The 20578-nt window shown below is 48.7% G+C and overlaps 9 protein-coding genes across 9 annotated transcripts in view; 3 read left to right on the top strand and 6 right to left on the bottom strand.

The window, feature by feature from the left end:
• Positions 1-205: 205 nt before the first annotated feature.
• On the bottom strand, positions 206-4494 carry CNBH2100 (hypothetical protein; the record flags this gene model as incomplete). Its single annotated transcript, XM_768664.1, has 9 exons — positions 206-279; positions 339-424; positions 479-533; positions 602-1025; positions 1081-1432; positions 1481-1581; positions 1633-2199; positions 2249-4429; positions 4465-4494. 9 exons carry the CDS (start codon positions 4492-4494, stop codon positions 206-208), a joined length of 3870 nt encoding a protein of 1289 aa, XP_773757.1.
• Positions 4495-4909: 415 nt separating this feature from the next.
• Positions 4910-5777, bottom strand: CNBH2090 (hypothetical protein; the record flags this gene model as incomplete). Its single annotated transcript, XM_768663.1, has 7 exons — positions 4910-4973; positions 5041-5230; positions 5292-5315; positions 5371-5419; positions 5471-5554; positions 5674-5736; positions 5775-5777. 7 exons carry the CDS (start codon positions 5775-5777, stop codon positions 4910-4912), a joined length of 477 nt encoding a protein of 158 aa, XP_773756.1.
• A 273-nt stretch (positions 5778-6050) lies between these two features.
• Positions 6051-7691, top strand: CNBH2080 (hypothetical protein; the record flags this gene model as incomplete). The annotated part of the gene is made up of 6 exons (XM_768662.1): positions 6051-6357; positions 6403-6664; positions 6720-7129; positions 7181-7212; positions 7267-7566; positions 7629-7691. 6 exons carry the CDS (start codon positions 6051-6053, stop codon positions 7689-7691), a joined length of 1374 nt encoding a protein of 457 aa, XP_773755.1.
• A 164-nt stretch (positions 7692-7855) lies between these two features.
• On the bottom strand, positions 7856-9480 carry CNBH2070 (hypothetical protein; the record flags this gene model as incomplete). The annotated part of the gene is made up of 3 exons (XM_768661.1): positions 7856-7960; positions 8023-8545; positions 8699-9480. 3 exons carry the CDS (start codon positions 9478-9480, stop codon positions 7856-7858), a joined length of 1410 nt encoding a protein of 469 aa, XP_773754.1.
• A 2946-nt stretch (positions 9481-12426) lies between these two features.
• On the top strand, positions 12427-14745 carry CNBH2060 (hypothetical protein; the record flags this gene model as incomplete). The annotated part of the gene is made up of 7 exons (XM_768660.1): positions 12427-13285; positions 13344-13401; positions 13465-13567; positions 13620-13955; positions 14005-14082; positions 14144-14251; positions 14302-14745. 7 exons carry the CDS (start codon positions 12427-12429, stop codon positions 14743-14745), a joined length of 1986 nt encoding a protein of 661 aa, XP_773753.1.
• A 187-nt stretch (positions 14746-14932) lies between these two features.
• On the bottom strand, positions 14933-15450 carry CNBH2050 (mitochondrial 54S ribosomal protein YmL31; the record flags this gene model as incomplete). Its single annotated transcript, XM_768659.1, has 4 exons — positions 14933-14965; positions 15017-15090; positions 15126-15355; positions 15401-15450. 4 exons carry the CDS (start codon positions 15448-15450, stop codon positions 14933-14935), a joined length of 387 nt encoding a protein of 128 aa, XP_773752.1.
• Positions 15451-16155: 705 nt separating this feature from the next.
• Positions 16156-18473, top strand: CNBH2040 (hypothetical protein; the record flags this gene model as incomplete). Its single annotated transcript, XM_768658.1, has 4 exons — positions 16156-16946; positions 17004-17349; positions 17402-18118; positions 18171-18473. 4 exons carry the CDS (start codon positions 16156-16158, stop codon positions 18471-18473), a joined length of 2157 nt encoding a protein of 718 aa, XP_773751.1.
• A 673-nt stretch (positions 18474-19146) lies between these two features.
• Positions 19147-20043, bottom strand: CNBH2030 (hypothetical protein; the record flags this gene model as incomplete). The annotated part of the gene is made up of 1 exon (XM_768657.1): positions 19147-20043. One exon carries the CDS (start codon positions 20041-20043, stop codon positions 19147-19149), a length of 897 nt encoding a protein of 298 aa, XP_773750.1.
• Positions 20044-20396: 353 nt separating this feature from the next.
• The window catches only part of CNBH2020 (hypothetical protein), a gene marked incomplete at both ends in the record, with an annotated part of 7314 nt that continues 7132 nt past the window's right edge, over positions 20397-20578 (bottom strand). The window contains 2 exons of the mRNA XM_768656.1: positions 20397-20412; positions 20461-20578. The exon at positions 20461-20578 is cut by the window's right edge and continues 220 nt beyond it. Coding sequence (XP_773749.1) covers positions 20397-20412; positions 20461-20578 — 134 coding nt within the window. The remainder of the gene's footprint in view (positions 20413-20460) is intronic.

Below are 20578 nucleotides of genomic sequence, written 5' to 3'. Positions count from 1 at the left end.
TGCAGCGTGCATTGATTATTGGGCAATTGTTGCCAACTTAATCATGGAACATTGACGAACGAGAGATGAGAGAAAATGATGGATGGAAAGCCCACACAAATTTCAGATGCCTATGTTATCTGCATTTTATTGATACGAGCTCTTTTGCTAGATGACAATCCGCCTTATCTACTTATGCAATTCTCCACGATTCACCATTCTCACCCTAATACCTCTCACGGCCAGGTCTTGAGACGATGGACAAGATAGCATCCTTGGCCTGGAGAACAGACTCCTCATCTGTCATTTGCACGTCAGTAAATAGGCTAAGTAGTTGAGACAGATAGAGCTGAACGCACCACCAACGATCGTAATTAGATCGTCTTCCTTGCCCACTTGAATGTCGGCGCCAGTCTCGAGCCTCATCCTGGAGATGGTGGCACCTCTGTGGTCCAACGTCAGCGGATAGCGTCTAGAATCGTATGCCTTAGTAACTTACTTGGAACCAATTATTCTAGGGAAAGCAGACCTGGGCAATCCAGTAAGGTAACCAACTGGTCATTGTGTCAGAGACTTAGGCCCTTACGGTTCAAATCTCCACTGCCAAAAACCTAAAACTCACCATGGGTAGCCTTCTTCGCTTTCTCTAATGCTTGCTCCAGTACTTTGACGGCCCTCTCCAAATCCTCTTCCTTGGCTCTGACAATCCATTCAGACTTCTCGTCGTCGGCGCCTTCAAAGTTTTTGACCAAAGACCATTCTCCCTGAACGTCGGGCACATCTTCATCACCCTCAAGGTCGATTCTAGCGGTTTTTGCGGCGAGATCGTCACCGCTCTTGGGTTCAGGCCTCTTGGGAGAAGGCTTGGCGGGAGCGGGCTGGGGAATGTTAAGGTAACCACCGATGGCCCGAATTTGACGAATAAGGTTGGGGGTCTCAGCGATGGCGTGATAATATTTGTTGGGAATGGAGACGGGGCGAGACCCAAGGTCAGGGGTAGCACGACCTTGACGGGAGTCGTTCCGCTGGCCACGCTCGGAAGTGATCTTTGCGATGTTAGTAATGTTGGGTGATAGTCCGAGATAGTCCGGGTAAACTCACCTGGAGAAGCTCAGCGGCCTTCTGGGTTACTTCTTTAGTACCGATGACCTTGACAATGTCGCCTTCGCTCACGCCTTCGAGCTCATCCAGGTTCTCAATCTCACCGACCGAGCTGTACTGCCTAGAACCGGGGAAGTGAATGACAGCACCGGTCTTTCTCTGCAAATCTTGGAGGGCCATACCACCACGGCCGATCTTGGTAGCGTGCTGGGCGGCAGGGACGACGACACCGATGACGATAGTCTCCTTAAGGACAGCGACCTGCTTCTCGAGCTCGGCCTGAATCTTCTTGACAACCTTGCTGTCACCACGGAGGCGGACCTTGTCAGTAGTTTCGTCGCCGTTCTTAGGGCTAGAATATCAATTAGCTTCGACTGTATGATTTTGACTCAAAACGTACAAAGTGACAAGGCCAGCTTGCTTGTAACCCTCGGAAGGACCACCAGCAGAAGCGATGAGATCACGAAGGTTTTGACCGCCTTGACCAATGAGGTTTCGATGCTAAATTCCTGCGTCAATAGCACTCTGACTGTATCTCCTCACTCTACTTACGTATTTCTGCTCAATGGTCAACTCGACAGTAATCTCGTCGCCAATTTCCTTGACAACGTTCAAGACAGCCTCCTTGGCCGCAGCAATAGCCTGCTTGTCACCTCGGACAGTGATAGTAGTCTGCTTGTCCTCACCTCCCTCCCTCTCAATGTCAATCTGAGCACCAGTGTCGTTCTTGATAGCGTTGATGGTAGCACCGCCCTTACCAACAATCTGAGCCACAGCCTTGCTTGGGACTTTGAAAGTGGCCTCCTGCCTGGACTCAGTCTCGAAAGCAGCAGCCTCAAGTAACTCGGCCTTCGCAGCGGCTACTCCCTTTCTGCCACCCCGAATGGTGACCTGGTCAGGGTTAGCACCGCTCTCCTTGTCCTTGGAGTCACGAGGGAAAGAGAGCTTGACGCCATACTTCTCCTCCAGACGGATAGCGTACTTGCCGCCGGCACCAATAAGGGCAGGCTGAATGGCTCGCTTGATGCTGAGAACTTCGGTAGTTTCATCCTCGAGCTTTTCAATCTGAGCAATGAGACGCTTCTTGGCTTCCTCAACGGGCTCTTTACGGCCGACAATCTGTTACTTACATTAACCATGGTCTGCCGTACATAGCATTGGCACTTACGCTGCAGTTAACAAGGACTTTCTTGGAACCCTTTTTGGTCTCCTTTTCAGGGGCATCCTCAAAGTTAACCTTGACGCCTAATGTCTCCCTCAACTTGTTGATAGCAGCACCAGCCTGACCGACAAGGTGAGGCACATACTTCTTCTCAACGTCAAACTTGACAGTGTAGCCGTTGACGATATCGTCGTTCTTGGCATCCTCAACGACCTGCTTTATCTGCTTGGTCACTCGGTCGACCTCATTGCGAGGGCCACGGATAGTGACAGAGTCCTCAGACCCAGTGGAAGGGAACTTGGTGGGAGAGGCACCCACTTTGACCGAAACGAGAGCGTCTTCGCCAATGATAGCGTTGAGGACGGAACCGCTCTGGCCGATGATGTATTTATGCCACTTCTTCTCAACCTCGAGGATCTCGGTCTTGATGTCAGCAACCTCCTTGGCTAACTCAGTGAGGTCTTTCGAAGCACCCTCAAAGACCTCTTCGAGCTTCACGTCCTTGCCGGCAGGTCCGGTGTAGACAAGAAGGACGTTAGAGGATTCCTCGCTGGCAGGCGGAAAGACGACAGTAAGATTATGGGCCTTTTCAAACTGAGCAATTCGGGTACCCTTCTTGCCAACCAACAAAGAGTGGGCAAGGTGATCAACCTGGACAATAGAAACGGCAGAAGGAAGGACACCCTTGGCAAGGCTGGTGATCTCATCAACGACCTTGCTCACCTCTTCACCATCCTCGCCGACAATCTCAATGATGACAGCACCAGTGTTGGCGACAGTGGAAGGGAAAGGAGGGAAGATCTGGACGTTGGGGTGGGCAGAAGACACGCCCTTGAGCTTGGAAGCACGGAGGTATCGCAGGATGTTGGTGGCGTGTGTAACGGGATCAGATGTAGTTCGTCGGAAGACAGAGACGAGGTCAAGAGGTTCGACACTAACGGCATTCGCCTTTTCAAAGACAAGAGATTGAGCAGCGACTAGCTTGGCCTGGGGACCTCGGATGACGACGCGGTCTGAAGGGTCGTCAACAGGAGGAAGCTCGACAACGCATCCAGTCTGAGCAAGAATATCCTCGGCGGCAGAGCCAATAAGGAATCGGTGCTGCCTCTTGGGGATAGAGACCTTTTTGAGGTTGAAAGACTGGACGAGAGAGTCGTAAGACTTGGTGATCTCATCGACGACGGCTTTAACGTTCTCCCTGTCACCTTTCACCTTGATAGGAGCTTCGCCATCAACAACCACTTTCTCACCCTCGGCGTCAGCCTGAGCTTGCCTCTCAAGAGCCTTCCAAACGGCAGGGGTAGGGATCTTAACGGTAACCTTACCCTCACCGGGACCTTGCTCGAGCTCAGAGACCTGGGTAGAAATGATAGTGTAGAAAGCCGAAGGGATGGTCTTGATAGAAGCCGAAGTCTGAGACACCTTGTGGGAGATGAGAGAGAGTATACGGTCCTTGGCGTCGGCACAGCCAGTAGCAGGGCCCGAGATAGTGATGGACACCTGAGGCTCGCCGTCTTCGTCATCAGAGCCGGCATCAGAACCATTGTCCTTGGGAATGTAGGAAGGAAGAGTCTCTCGACGGGGCACATCGACCTTGGCGCCGGTAGCATCGGTGATACCCTTGAGAGTGGCACCCTTGGGACCAATAATAGTACCGAGAGTAGTGATGGGAACCTCAACCTGGACGGTAACTGGCTTCCTCAAACCGCCTTCAATCATTCTCTTGGCCTGGGCGAGCTTCTTCTGGTCAGCAGCCTTCACGTGGAAGGTCTTGAGGCCCGTGCGCATCTGGGTGGAAGACTCGACGATAGCACCAGTCTGGTCCTGAACCTTTTTGACGACATCGGAAGCCGCCTTGCCTTGGACGAGCTCGTTGGCGGGGATGGAGAAGGTCTCTGCAAAGGGGTGGGAGCCAGCAGTAGGGGTGCCGGTTCGACCCAGACCACCCGGGGCCATGGGCCTGGCGGCACCGGTCTTCACGGCGGAAGACTTGCTGGCCCACATGGAGATGGCAGGCTTGGCGTTGCCCTTGGACGAGGGGGCAGACGGGGCGGCGAGGGAGGGAAAGGCATCCTCAGAGGAGGTGTCGAGGGGCGCGGGCGCCGATTGGACCTTCTTGGCGGCGGGAGTAGGCGCGTGCGCGAGGGCGGGGAAGGGATCGGGTGCGCCCTCGAGCTCCTGGTGTTGCTGAGGGGTCAGCGCTAGCGTGGGGGGAGACGTACCTTTTGAAGATCTGCAGCAGAGAATGCCATGGTAGTGTGTTGGTAGCGTTGTAGCCGTTGACCTAGTGACCGGGGAAGAGGACCGTGCGTGGAGGGGCGGGAGGGCAGCGTGCGGGGGATTACAAGCGGAGAGGGAGACAGCGGAATATAGAACACCAGCGAAAGCCGGCACCGAGCTCGCAATTCAGGACACGCGCTTCAGCCACTGCCACTTCCCTTAACTGCCAACAACAGCGGCGCGTATCTACATCCGCTAATCTCGAGTCGCCTTCCCATGCATGCATCCCATTTCCCGCTCAGGTCTTCATGCATGCCAGAGACTATTGCAATGCAAAAAGGGGTACAAGATGCATACCCAGATGCTACAGCCCAAGAGGAGGAATATAAATAGCCAGCCAACGGTTACTGGATAACTAGCCACACGACACTCTAAGATTACAACGCTCTACTTGGGTCGGCGCTCAACAGCCTGCTGCCTGATACGCTTGTCATAGGATGTGCGATCGTTCCTATAGGCGATTTGTCAGTGAAAGACGAGGACGATCGGATAGGAAAACGGAATGGTGCATTACTCACTTGAACATGTGATACGCCTCCACCTGAGCAGGATCATTTACATTAGCGTGTTCGAGCAAATCTTGGATACCAAGACAGATCTGCTTGACGGTGATTGAGGGTTTCCAAGATTTTTCTTCGTCCAAAATGGAGAGACAAATTGTTCCAGAGGGATAGACATTGGGATGGAAGAGGGGAGGGTCGAACTTGCCTAAAGAAATCGTTAAACCATGCCTTAACCCACATTTGATCCCAAAGTTAACGGTGCTCACACTTTGGAGGCTTTGTAGGGAACTCTAAAGCATGGCTCTGTCAGCATTAACAAGTAGACAATCACAAAACGACACCCACCGTCCGGGAAGTTCATCTTGACAACGTACATACCGCCTTCCCAGTCAGTCTGCACCTTGTCAGCTTATCTTTCGTGCATTTGCTAAGTTAAAACACTCACACCAGCCTTCCCTGGTATTCCGACTTCCCAACTCATAATGTTCAAGGTTCCATCAGCCGCCTTTGTTGGCCTGGCATAGAAGCCCTATACGCGAGTTAGCACACCGGCCTACCCATACAGTCCTTCTGGAACCTCATCGCCTGATAAAAGCGCGGACCAGATTGAGAAGAATGCTGTCCTTGGAAAAGAATGCAGGAGCTTACAAATGGATGGTCTTTTCTCCATTGCTTCCTCTCCTCGTGAAGTCGCGCTTGGGCCAAATTGCTCTGTAAATGTCAGCCATGCCTTACCAAGGGCATCTTACCATTTTTGAGTTTTGTGGATAATTGAGAGGGCGTTATTGAAGGATCCGAACAGACGACGGAACCCAGTACTATTTTTGTTGTTCGTTGTCTCCTCGACGCCACCCGATGTGTTGTGAATTGTAATTAAGATATTTACTTAGTGGTTTCCTTACTTTGTTATCATTTTAATTAAAAGATCCCTTCCAGCGGGTGATTAACTCGAGAAACGCGGCCGCGGTTGACAAACCATCCGCCATACAACTGACAAACTCACCAGCAGTACTACCCGCGCCAGTATGGGTGTGCACGCTCTTATCCCGGCAGCCATACAGAACTCGGGCCATGTGGAAGCATTCCATGATTCGGTTCCCCCTTCCCACCACCCTCACACAGACACAGCATCTGCCCTCTACGAGTCATATCCCTCCTACGCCAGCACCGTGCAGCAAGGCTCAAATCATGACAACAGCCAGTCAGGCCCTAGCAGAGTGACCCTCGATAGCATGAGGACAGCATCTTCCCATAGCTTACATCCCAAGGACGCACAGGATATAGAGCAGGGCGACTATGAAGCGGAAGAGGAATATGGCCCGATTATCACCGGTAAGTGTCTCACAAATCAACAGTTTCAAATCTAACTATCCAAAGTGACTTGGAAGACAATGTCGAGGTTATACCTCCTGGTACCTATCATAACTCTTGCATGGCTCGTCCTTCTTGTCCTCCTGGCCACATATGCCTGGCCACCGACCAAGAAAGAACGTGAAGCCGGTCAACAATATCCCCACCCCTTATTGCCCTATCCATTCATAATTGGGATCTTTGCAAGCTGTACTGTGCAAACCATGAGAGTACCTATATTTGTTGTAGTTGAATGGTTCCGTTTCTCTCCCACAGCGATCGGGTTCACGTAAGTGTCCGGTTCATCAGTCCAACAACGTCAAAGCATTGATAATGGGCATTAGCTCCAGAATCCTCCATTCTACGCTGCATGAAGCATTCCGTCTGTTAACACTCCCCTTGATCGTTCCCTCTCCTGCCTCGGGTTTCCATTCGTCCTATTATCTCGGATTGGGATGGGGTGTAGCGGAAGTAACCTGGGGAATCGTCCAGGGCTGGGAACAACTTTCTCTATACCAAGAAATTATGCCTAGTTCGGACAAGATATATTTGCCGGATGAAGAGGACCATATTGATGGTGAAAATGAGCAAGAAAGGGCCAAGAGAGAGGGTATGCTGAGCGCCGTCGAAGAAAGGGACGAGGAAGAGAGTAATGGAGAAATTGAAGAAGAAGAGGATGAAGAAGAGGATGAACTGGACGAATCGGAATTGGAGAAAAAGGTGGAAATTCTAGAAAGGATGAGAGCGAGAAGAGGTGATTGTTTCTGAAATCCCGAAAGTGTACGCTAATTATGCGATCATGTAGATCTCGAGCAGGTAATCGGTGTCCCTTTCCCTGTAAGTGCTGTTGCTGTAATATTATCAAAGTTTTAGTAAACTAAAATAACGTAGAATATTCCCTTCCCATTCCATCTTCTTTGGAGACTGGACACTCTCCTTCTCAATCTTGGTCTCACCCTCATCCTTTCTGCTTTCTATTTCAACCCGACCCTAATCTATCGCCACTCTCACCCTTCCCCTCTTTCCGATGGTGCCGCTGTGGAAGCAGAATTTGTCCTTGAGACGAAACCTGATAGAGATGCAAGCAAGTACCTCTGGCTGGCATGGGTCATTGTTGTTCTCGTTCATGTGGGTGTCAACCTGGCATGGAAAGTGGTCGGTAGATTGGGTGTCGGTGCAGTTACTTGGGGTGTGAGTCTCTTTATTTCGCTTAGTATATTTGGTTTCGAACAACGTGCTGACGTCTTCCAAAGGCGTTGATTATTGCCCTCGGAAGTGTGTTTGCTGGGCTGGGCTGTTGGGGAGGTTTAGTGTAAAATACGGACTTTTGGCATAAGTAAAAATCTTTTGGTTTGTAAACGATGTACTGGGTTTCATGTATGCACCATGTTGGTTGGTCTTTCGTGAATTGTGTTCTATAAGATTGTGCACGATACTTTGGAAGATCCTAAGGAGAAAATGCGTTTTCCATACGTTCTGCTCAATTTGATTTTTTCCCCATCTTGCCGTATTGCGGTGGTTTACCCCATACGCAGTTCTTATTTAGACGCCAGCACCTGGTACAAGCTGGCTGAGTTTCATCGCACTAGAGCGCATCCAAGTTCAGCTCCCGTCAAATTGTATGCAATATGTGAGAAAACTCCTCACCTTGACTCTTCTCCTGCGGCACTCGTCACAAGCATGTCTCGCGCGGTTAATGGGTGAAGCGTGAGTGACATGCGTGTTGCTAAACCTCGGCTTGGCATTTGGGTCAGAATTGAAGGAAGATGAAGCCTTTGAAGTCCTTCGTCTAACCTGTATGTGCTTCTTGGCTTGCTTACGATAAGGAAGCTTGCTGCTTGACGCACGAGCGGACGATCGGCCACGGCCGCGAGATGCAGGTACATATTCATCTTCATCCTCATCATCCTCCTCATCCTCACCCTCACTATCTTCGTCTTCTGTAGTGGGTTGGTAGACGTCAATGTCACTTGCCGGGTCGCTATCTTCGGTACCAGATTCAAGAGTCATGTCGATGTCTATCGGCGAGTCCATTCCCGAGCCGACATGGTCATCTTCATCTTCGGCATCTGCTTCGTCACTATAGCTTTCAGCTTCCTGTCCAGCCTTGCCTTTGTCGATTCTACCCGTTTTCCTAGGTTCGATGATGTGAATATTTCTCTGTCCATCCCTTATGGTCGACGATCGACACATTTTTTTTCGGCCGGTATCCACATTATCCGAATCATCCGAATCATCCGAGTCATTCGAGTTGCCAGAATATGTCAAAAGACTGTGTTTTCCCTTTTGCCTACTCTTGCTCTTCCCTTCTGTCTCTACAGACCGGAGTCTGTAAGAACACTCAAATTCCTCAGTTTCCTCTGTTAAAGTTAGGATCCAATCTTTTACTTCTATCAAAGCATCCGAGTCTCCATGCTTGAGCCCTTTGGTAAGTTCACTAGCGGTCTTAAGCCTGAAAAGTTGAATGGGTTGTGTTGCGCTAGAAGGTACACGAATGCAGCCAGACCACCCATGGTCTGGGTTGAATGCGTGCAATGTTCCCTGTTTGGATGCTGAGTTTTTTTCTTTCTCGTCGTCATTGTTCTCTATGTGAAGTCCTTCCAATCCGGCGTGGTAGTCCATTTCTCGCACGACTGAAGGCTGCCATTTGACGCAAGCGATGATTTCGTCCAGTTTGAACGTCACCAGCGTGATGTTATACACTACAGCATCCAGAATTTCTGACAACAATCTGGCCATATTGGGTTGCTGGTGAAGGAATTGGAGGTGATAGTATGCAAATTCAGTTGAAGTGATTATCCGGCCGAAGCAGGGGTGAAAAGAGGCGAACATAAGGAGTACAATATCTTTGGCATGCCTGCAGTATTCTTTGCCAAACGCAGAAGTGTATTGTCTGCTGTTACTGATTATTGTCAACAAGGTACGATTCTCGGTCAATGATGGGGCCGGATAATGTTTCCCATCTGATGACCAAGTGATAGGTACAACATTGACTTCAAGAGGGATACGCGGTTCACTGTAGATTCCGTCTTGTGGAGAAGGGAGAGGAAGAATGGTACGGAGGGCTTGTTCTGAAGGTGGAGAGGGTACCAATGTGGAAGACATGGTGGTATACCTATGGCAGAGACTAGTCAGCATTCGAGAATGTAGGTATCGCATCGATTATACCTGGAAGTTGGATTGAGATGTATGTGAGAGATTAATATTGATGGATGGGAATAATTATGCAGAATTTTGTCCTCTACGCTTCTTACACATTCATGACTGGGTGATATATAAAGGTGATGCAGTGGCCTGGCGGATACAGCTTGGGAGGCTACATCACTCATCCTTTTTTGGAGAAGATCGGATAAGAGAGCGTGGCGGGACAGACGTTGCTGAACTGCTAGCGGCGAGAGTCAGGTCGGATACTTGCACCGATCATTTGCCATCTGGTGTGGTCTGACAAGGTTACGATGTGCCTTGAATGGACGTCGACAGCAGGAAGGCGAGTAGTAATAGTCCTGCATTTGCGTATATCCGCCTGATTGATGTCTGAAGAAAGGCTCTCTGTAAAACACTGAGTGCCGTAGGTCGCCTCCCTCGACACTTATTAACATATGTCAGTGTGAGATTTGTAGTCGTTGACGATGATAGCACATGATAATGATATTACAAATACAGTCGCTTCATTTGTGCGGTTGATACGAGCACTGTTATCATATACAGTTGCATCTATTTTGTTCATTCTTGGGAGAAAAGACGGATAAAGACAGGCCATAAAAAGCTCTAATAAAACAGCCGCGTTGATCCTGTTCCTCTAATCAGCAATCAATGAGGAACACAAGACAGCATCATCATATCCATCATCCATTTCCCGCTTCTTGTTTGCCACGCCGCACGCCCGCGCCCATCAAAAGAAAGCATCCCCTTCATAGACTCGTCTGACTTTCCGCGTCTGCTGGAATATTTCTTCTATCGTTCCAGATTCTCACACTCGTTACAGCAAGAACAGTGCTGTGCTTCTTCCCACTGATCTCCTTACCCTCTCAAATTCGCCTTTGTTAATTACCACGCACCGCATATGCTCCTTTTTTCTCGAACAGCAAATTTGGGGTCCTGTACAAACATAGCCCATCACTCGGAACCGGCCGGGGATTTTCGGGTAGCTCATGTCCAGTGATGACGGGAAAATCTGCAAATAAACGCGAACGAGATTGAATCATTCTGGAGTCTGGCTTTTGGGCCTGGGAGCTTCGTCGGGCACTGTGGGGGCCGCCAACGGCCTGCGATTGCATTTGATCGATGGCATTTACTGTACGAATACAGATGCTGTTTTAATTGATGATACTGATGATTTCTCTTAATTTTCATCTTTCTACGTACGCTGGAGCACTACCAGAAGGCTTGAAACTGCCCCCTGCTTCATGGGAGTTTGTTATTCAACCGTGAGTCCGAGATTCCACTTCTAGGGCCCCATTGGACGCTTCATCGTTCCTCACTTGACCAAACTGGGGTCCACCATGCCGCATGTTTTGAATGGGCATGATTCATCGCACCAGGCTGCAGACCTATGTCATCTGCGGCATCCCTTCACAATTCAGCCATTTCAAAATACCACCCTTGACTGTCGCACCCCTCGCAATTGACTTATTTGCCATCCTTTAGCATTGTTCTGGCGATTGCTGTTGTGATAACGACTGCTGTGGGCCTTGCTGTGACTTTTGTTGTGACCGAAGAAGCTATAGGCCATACATCGGGGAACCTCGTGGTGAGTATCTGTTAGCCACTACCTTTAACAGGGCTCTGCTTCTTGATTCCAAGTTATCTCGGTTTTTGAGCACTATGCAGAGCAAGAAATACGGTAGATTGACCCATCAGGTTTCGACCGGTAATCCTGGTGACGGAAGGTCTACAATTTGGTTTACATTTTGCCTCGGAACTTTTTATATGGGAGATACCCCGTTACATTTTCCCTATCGTCCTTGTATCTTTAGTAATGAAAAGTCTTGTATCGACCTGTAATTGTGAAATGCTTATTCTTCTGTGACTGTAGTTTCGCCCACTCTTGTGGCTCCCCTGCATCCCTTTGCTCACTCTGTTATCGTCCAGCCAGTACCCATACCACCTTCTCTCATAGTGTATCCGCCACCAACAAACCTGTCAAACCCTCAAACGCCACGAGTATACCAACCTTCTGTCCTGATTCCACCTCCCTCTGTATATCCTCGTCATACGGTGTAGGAATATTATCCTGAACGGACCTTACGTGGTCAGCCATCTACAAGAAATAGAAAGGAAAAACAGCCAGAAACAAGGCGGTCCTACCAGGAGATACTCGCGAGACGAACGCCAGCACAACAGCCGATAAAATAGACCTCAGAAAGAATTTGACACCTGAACGTCACATTTACCGACGGGAGTTTTTACCTGCACCTTGCCGTTCTGGGCAGTAGGTTACATCACCTAGAAAAGTCTGGAGATCCGACGATTTGACAATTTGCTTGGGACTTTCAGCCAACGTCAGTATACAATCCCAATTCCAAGGAAAAATTGATCACCAACCCTCCACATCTCAGCCGCCTAGGCAAACATCACCCTTCCCATACATCTAGTGTTCATTCCAACTATCACCGCTGAAAGTATCTGTAGTTTATTTTATCAATATCGCCCTTTTGTATACACAGCCTTGGCCAGATCATGACTCACGGCAGGAATTCAAGCTTGTATTCGACCAAGGGCCATTCACGCACCCCTTCAACTGATCATCTTATGGTTCCTGTTCGCGCAGACACTGCCACCGAACGTCACAGGCGAGAATCTATTGACACTATAAGCCGAGAGAGAATGCAGCTGCAGCAGACGCCGATGCACGCCCATCAACATCTTGAAAGCCCCCAGGAAAGGCATAATCGCAGGCGCAAGCTTTCCTCTACGGAAACTGTATATCCTTCGTCCGACGCCGCTAAGAAAGCTCTTCAATCACAGAGGGCAGCTAATAGGAATCATCGTAGGGTGCCAACGCCGCATACGTCTCGGCGCAGTCGTTCACATGAACGGATGATCCAAAAAATGTCGTCCGACCGATCAATCCGCTCAAGAGTTTCCTTTGATTCCACCAGGTCGCGAGGAACCCGTTCAAACCTCGAATACGAGTCTGATGATGGCTACTCTACTGGCATCGATGACTCAAGTTTAGGGATCATTAACGGAATTGGCCCGACGGGAGAACCTGTTGAGGTGATAGGACTGGGTAAAAAAAAGCCTAAGCATCGAGTTTTTCAGGCCAATATGTTAAAGCCGGCGTTGCGGAGTTCCACTAAACTCGCTAGTCGGAGTACTGTGAACGAAACAAACTCGGGAACATCTTGGGGTGAAAGATCAGACAAACCATTACCTTCGCGACCGGTGTCTTATGTTGGACCAGTCATGGGCTCTCTCAGCAGCCTGAGAGATGATACGCGAAATAACACTGGATCACGTTCACGCCATCCCTCGCACGAGGCAAACCCCATAAATTACCATTCGGAGAGGAGATCTGACCCGCCCACGAAGACTCATAACCCTAGAGCTTTAACTCATGCAAGGAGCTCTTCTCAACCTACCGGTCTTGGGCTGCGCTCACTTTTTTCCAATATTTCCTTGACCAATCAGTCCCCCTCTACTTTCACATTACTTTCTTCTCGCCATTCATTCATCACACCTGCCGAGGATCTCCTTGACTATCTTCGACTAGCCAAGATACCTTCCTGGGATCGATGGCCGGGAAGAGGGGCGAAAAATGGTTTTTGGATAATAGGCACAAGAAAAGGTTGGGAGGAAATGAGCTGGGAGTGGCATAGACGCTTAGAAGAAACAGAACGGGCTCGAAATACTCGAGTCCTGGTTAGTTGGGAACAGAAGACAGAGTGGCAGCGGGATATCATCGATTGTTAGTCCAAGTCTTATTCATACCTCATCCTTCGAACCATCATCTAACCTCAAACTAGTTCAAGCAGAAAATGTGCCTGCCTATCCTATAGACATGACGAATAGATGGGGCGCGCAGTGAGTCAGCTTCCATTTCATTAATTATGATGGATCCTTGTTAATACCGGTTCAACTTTGCAGGATTTTCGCTCTTTCAGCAGATGGTTATGATACCCTAGAGTTTTTTGACCAATCTGTGCATGAGTCCGAAGACAATGGGTTACTAAGTTGGTTGACGGGTACTGTAAGTTTGCAGAACACAAGACAAAGTCAAGACTCATTATGCTCTTCCGCAGCTTCTCCAAACGGCGGTGTCGACCTTGCACATGCTTCGATACTCTTCGCAGAACTTTACGTTTCATCTCATTCCTTCGCCGCGCCCTCCACACTTGCCACCCATGTCGACATCGCGTTCGAAGCACTTTCTCTGGGATGGCTTTGGCTCTATGGTGCTCGTCAACAAAAACGACGACAGGGATCGCTCGATGTTGATCGAAGTCAGGCCACCTAGCGTCCTAGATTTGAGTGCTATCAAGGAATTTGAAAAGACGCGAGGGGGGGAGGGATGGTGCCCTTATGATAAAGAGACCTGGATTGGGGATGCAGGACAAGCAAATCTTCTACAGGCGCAGGTGAGTTGAGAATTTTCTTTGAAAAGAAAGTATCAATAATGCAGAATAGGTGTACGATAGCTGTGTGCAGAACCAGGTGTATTTCTTTGCTGTTACCAACCTAAGATACTGGGTTTTTGGTCAATTCGTCCGTTTGCCATGTCCATACCATCTTGTTCCAATAAAAGTATTGACTGACCACTGATTAGAATGCCAGTTATACCTCGTGCACTGTTGGGCCTGCAATTGACAGGAAAAGCAGAGAGCCTTCCTTGATGCAGTGCCTAACAGCATGGGTCATCCGTTCTGTAGACGAAGTTAGTGTCTTATATCCCTCTAGAATACAAAAAAGCTGAAGTAAGTCTAGCGTCCCAAAGCTCAGCATAGCGAACGTCGTCCCACCACTCCCACCACTCCACACCCTTCGCGCACTCCCCGTTTTCCTCAGTCTCTTCGCCCAATGGACACGAATGCACCGCCTTACACTGAAGGGTCACGCCGTCGTAAGAAACGTCTCCAGTCACTTCCCATCAACAACTGCTATGATGATTTCAGTCCTGGCAATCCGCCAAATTATTTTGTTGGGTCAATGCAGCAAGGAATGAACATGATGCCAGGCTATTACGATCAACCTCTTGGTCTTGGACAAGTGGCCAATGTGCCTTACCCCCAACCAAGCTCCGCGCCTTCAATGACTTACAGTACGGGATGGGGGCAGAGACCCTTTTCACCAAATGTTGGGGTGCAGATGCCCTACAACAGTGGGTTGAGTTGGTATGGGGGCGGCATCTCTTGGCCAGGCATGGGTTGAGAGAATATTGAGGGATCTATACCTGTATAGAGTTAATCTGACTTGGTTATCAGGCGGGCACCATGGGTTCTGCTTTGACTATTTCATGAATGACAATTGCAATCGTACGAGTTGAGATGGGAAGGTACATTAATGTTTGATATAATGGTACATGCAGCACAGTGACAGATGAATGATGATATGGTGATTAGAAACCCTTGGGGTTTTCGCGTAACGTCAACTGCAGAGATGTGAGAGAGGATCTAATTCCCGTAGACATGACGAGACTTACTCGTGTCCACTTTGGCACTTTATGTTGACTCTTTCTGTAACCGGGATCGCGTTTTGAGAACGTTGTATACTTATCTGATTAAAAGTTAGCTCATGTAACTGTATTGTACACTCTCTTCTTTGCCCGTACACGACCTGCATACACCTTGCCAACCGCAGACGAAGACACTTCAACTTACCCCTTGGGCTCATTTCCGCCTCAGTTGGCAAGGCCAAAGCCTTCACTAGGCTACGTGTCGTCACTCCGCTTTCAGCCACCATGGAGATAACATCATCGACTCTCTTCAGGCGCTTGCGCTGGTTAGCTTTCCGGGTCGGAGAAAGACGCCAGGGATTTTTCCTATCGAAAGATCAGCTTAGCGGCATCGTCCCTGGGAACGCATACCAGAGAAGACCTCCGGAAACGAAGGATGTAGGCCTGAATGCTCCGAACATTGTGTTCCCTATTCGTGTGGAGTGTATGATAGAAAGGGATTTTGAGGAAGCTCTGATAAAAAGTCTTGAAGAGAAACAACGGATATATGAGGAGGGAGCGAGGAGTTCACTAAAGACAACATCGGGGGAAACGGGATCAAATTGAACATGGATTTTTTTGGCATTTGGGAAACAAGCACTGTCAATCGGTTGTCCCGATCTAGGTACATTCCTCCCAGTGGGTATTCCTGATGTATGTAAATACAAGGAAGAAGTATGTAAACACAACCAAGAAGTACTTGTAGCTTGCATATGCTAGTAGTTGCCATGAATAGCCACCAGTTATGTGCCCGCTTTCGCCAACCTTTCCTTGATGAAACACCACAAGAAGCGCGGCTGAATTCAGTTTCAAGCTAGGCGCAAGTCTCGCGTTCTTCCTCTACTATAGTATTCGTTGCCATTCGCCATTTCTACCGTTCTACCCATTTTACATCTTCTCTCCTTTTTCACTTCTGTCCATCTTTCTTCATTGTTCTCTTCTCTCTTTACATTTGCTTTCTTCCTCCTTTTCACCTCCCTACGCAATAATCTTTCGGTCGTCCATTTTATCTTTGCAGCCTCGCAGCATTTTACAAACGTCTTCGTTCAACGCGTGGCAGCCGCGTCCCCTTCCTTCCTCTCATTCTTCCAAATCTTCTCAGTTCTTTAGGGTATTGTTTGACCAGTATGGGTCATGACGGGAATTTTTCTGGCTCCAATGGAACCGACGACGGGGATTCACAGTCGCAGCCAAGGCAGCAAAGTCACGCCAATAGCCAACCCTTGGGTGGCAAATCCTTGGAGGCCCGTGCGTATCGGTCAACACCATCCGTCTCCTCTGCCATCTCTGGAAGCGCTGTTATACCTGAGGATACCTTTGGAACTATAAAAAAGCATGTTCAATCGCTCTTTCCCCCGAGTGATCTCCGCCCCAAGGCATCTGACGGTACCTCCATTGCTGGAGACGACAGCAACTCATCTCGCCCGTCTCGGCGCCCTCTGGCCGACATCTCCGCGACAGCCAATAGAACGCCTACATCCGCCGGTATCGCTAGCGAATTTTCAACCCCTGCCGAGCTAAGCTTCGGTCCTCAAAGCTTACCATTTATGCTCAGGAAGAGAGAGTTGGTAAACGAAGGCACTCCATCCAAACCGACATCCACAGCGACAGTCACCAATCTATCCAAGGATCCTAATGGATTTTCAACTGGCACACAGTTTTCTGGCCGGCAACAACTGATTTTGGATCATCACAATGAATCACATGAGACGCATAAATCATCTGTCAATCACGACACAAACTTACACCAGTCTTCCGTTGACCACAGTAATAAACCACTTTTCGAGAAGAAGCTCACGTCGTGGCGGCGAGATCAGATCAAGAAGGCTAAACAACCAGAACTCATTCTCGCATCGACTCCTAAACCCATCCCGACTTTCTATGGGCCGCTTTCCTTACCATATGCGAGAAACCCAAGGTGAGGATTCTTGCAACAAAACTTTTGACTCAGTCTCTATATTGATGGTATGTCTAGCGGTGTCGACGCTACAGTTGCCGATGACTCGGCATACATTTCCCCTGTTTTTGGTCTTCGCCCCGCCTCAGGCGGGGTGTCAAGTATGATAGGAACTGAGTCGGTCCGCTCAATCTCATCGGCAACGCAATCGTCAGGTGTTCAATCTTTTCGATCAACATCCGGATCAAGTGTGCTATACAGCACTGGCAAAAAGAATCTAGGCACGAAATTGGCCAGTGAGGACAGCATCAGCATTGGTGAGACATATAAGGCGATGCCTCTAGTGTTGAGGGACACGTATCAGAATAATGGTATCAAGGCAGACAATTCAATTTTGGCTCTAGGTTCAAAGGTGGCACACGACGTAGGTCGTCATGATTCACCATCCATTCACAGTTTAATGACTTGTCAATTAGTCAATTCCTCGCAAGTTTGACCCAACGTCTCCAAATTCCTCATCAGAGACGGCCGAAACTACACAGGAGGCCACCGATACTTACAGTAGAAGTGCCATTTTTCCTAATCCTCAGGGTAAAAAGCGGGTCGTTTCTGACACTGAGCTTCTTGAACGTAAGCTTGGAACTTCAGTCATCGGCCCCTCAAAATCCCATGCCAATCTTCGCCAGTTAATCTCCTTATCGCCTATTCCTGGGTCGCCGGCAGACTATCAACGCAAGTCAGACATCACAGCTATTCGCAATGCCTGTAAGGCCCGTGTCAGATCGGCTTCTATGTCAAGTGTTGAACCCACTCCTACGCAATCTGAAGAGGAGGACTACACCTCTTCCTACGCTACCCCTATCCGAATTCCTGCCTTCCTCCCCGTCTTTTTCAACCCGTCCTCGATGACCTACGAAATAAACGTTTCTCCAGATAGAGCAATTGCTCAAACACCAGTCCCTGGTCACCAGACAATATATGTGAAGTCTGGCTCTTCCCTACCCAGTAAGGCAGATGTCAGTCATAACTGGCGTCACAAGCCTCGATCGCAAGTTTTTAGGTCAAAACAGCCTCTTCAACCCTCGAGGGCTCTAGCTCAAACCCCATCTGCTCGTCCCTTGCACACCGATGCTGCTCGTCATGCGGGGCAAATAATGACAATTGACAAACTGTTCGAGAAATTTTCACCCCAGGTTAGTGACGTTTTATACCATTAAAACATTCGTTGCTCACTTAAACCCACAGGTGGAGGAAACGCAAGCATTGTTCAAGTCCCCCGTGATGGGAGAATTATCGTCCTCAGACTCAACATCTCTCGCGGGGCCGAATCTTTCCCCGGTGCCCAGCAAGGTTATCCAGGATCCTGACGGCGAAATCCACGTTGACAAGGTCAACTCGGGGGCATCTGACGCCTTCAAGACCGCAAATACGCCGTTAAAACCTCACTCAGATGATGTCTACGTTGCGCCACCAGTCCCTTACTTGTCAAAAGCCACTCCCGGTGCTGGTCGACTGCTTAACAATGCCAGACAGAGTGGAAGGAAGTAGTGCGTAACTCATTAGTACCAACATAGGTTGGTATTAGCCCATTTTCAGTTTCATTTCTGCGCATTATACAAGGACAAAATTAACAATTCTCGCCCCGAAGTTCAAGCCTTAGATTAATTAGCTTTGTTCGTAGCACGAGATACCTCTTCCACGCTTTTACTTTAATATCAAGTTTCCATGATCGGTAATGATTAGTTGACACAAACAGCCCTTACAGTTTTATCGGTAGAGGCAAGCACAGCAACATGTATGGATCATGCAGTTGATTATACAATATTGTTCATATGCAGATGTATTTTCTATAGGCCCTCGGAACGAGAGTTTGCGACAATACTTTTTATAGACATGGTGATTGACGTGTCTCCTTTAAGCATAACTCTTTGTCTGTGGCATAAGCAGACATAGAGGAATAAACAAGGCTAGAATATCTTGTATTACGTTCTTTTTTGGCTTACTTTTTGACCCCTCTGACCGTGAAGTGCGACACAGAGGGGCTTCGAAAGAGCCTGGCGCAACAAGGAGGGGAATGGGGATAAGATAAGAAAAAAAGCAGGAGGAACTTAACCATATGATTCCAAAATATGCAACTGAAAATCATGCATGTAATTTCTGTATATCTAAGCTCTTGATTAGCTTGAGCATCGGTATTCAACGAAAGACGTCTACTCACTGATTACAACCTTCTTGGCTTCCTAGCCCTCACGCCTCCAATCTTCACCTTCGTTCGGTCCTCGACCCGGACGATTAACCGCCGAATGTCTGATCCTTGCGGACCTGCCAAAGTTGTCGTGACAGCTTCTCTCGCCGATCCAAACAATCCGTTGTAAGAGATTCTCAATTTAGGCTCATGCTTTTTGCTTGTTTTTGTCTCCCTCGACCACTCAGCGACCCGCTCAAACATCTTGATAGCTGCTTGAGCAGCAGCTTCATAAGTTGATCGCTGAGCATTTTTGAATGTGCGATCTGTACCACCAGTCACGGTACCGAACAAAGGACCAAGACCATCCGTGAGGGTGAGAAGGACATTGTTTCGAGTGGAACGGATGTGAAGAGTATGAGTGGGAGTAAGATCGGAGTTTGATATGGGATATGAAAAGTCGATTGTTTCTGGTGTCCAGCGTAAACCAGCATAAGGTGAACGAGCAACCTGGCGCGAAGTTGTGAACTGGGGGATATGAGATGGACGAGGCAGTGATGATGACGGTGATGAAAGGGATCCCAAAGGACTGGGCTGTGGTATGGGAGATGCCTTCTGTGGAGGGATTTGGTGGTTGGGGATAGGATCAGGATTAGGGTTTGATGTAGATGGGCTTTGATGAGCGGACACAGATCGTTCTGCTTCCCCTTCAGCTTCAAGAGACGGAAGAGGCTCGGGCATTTCCTCTCCCACAAAGGTGGTGGTGGAAGCAGAAGTGGTGTTGACACGCGAAAAAGATGAAGGAGTTGTGTCAAGTCGGACTCGAGAGGAGGATGCGAAATTGGCAACCATGCCCGCTGCGCCTGCCCATGGCAATGAAGCTGTGCGGGAAGCACGGGAGATGACGAGAGCGGGGCGGAAGATGTAGGACATGGAGCGCTGTGGGCTGAGTGGAAAAAGCGGAAGAAATAGAAAAGAGATAGAGAAACAATAGAGAAGAGAAACCATTCATTGGACAGACAGCCTATCGACAGACGCGGACTTTTTCGAGATTCGGCGTTCACCGGAACAAGCATGTGTGGCATTTTTTACACACAGTTCACTTCTCCTTATCCTACTGGTTCTGTGTGTGAAATGCAAGTAACATGCATGCAGGACTTTTCACGATCATGCGCATGGCAGCCGCAATACTTTTACGACATATGATCATAACTGCATATGACAGCTTAAGGTGTCGACGACATATACAACAGCGACTAAATGTACATTTCTTATATATCCATTGCCTAGTATGGAATACCGCTGTACAATGTCAGTGTGAATTAACCGAAAAGTCATCCATCAACTTACTTTTGCATTTTCTGGAACCCATCGTATACGTTGCTTCGCATGTTTTCATGCGCATTTCTGATCACTCCCATCATAAATTCTGCCGCTTGTCTTTCTCCTAGCTGTAACTGGAATCGAT

Source organism: Cryptococcus neoformans, chromosome 8 (genome assembly GCF_000149385.1).
Source record: "Cryptococcus neoformans var. neoformans B-3501A chromosome 8, whole genome shotgun sequence".
Taxonomy (NCBI): domain Eukaryota; kingdom Fungi; phylum Basidiomycota; class Tremellomycetes; order Tremellales; family Cryptococcaceae; genus Cryptococcus; species Cryptococcus deneoformans.
Note: the sequence above shows the minus strand (reverse complement) of the source record. Positions and strands in the feature narration are given on the sequence as shown.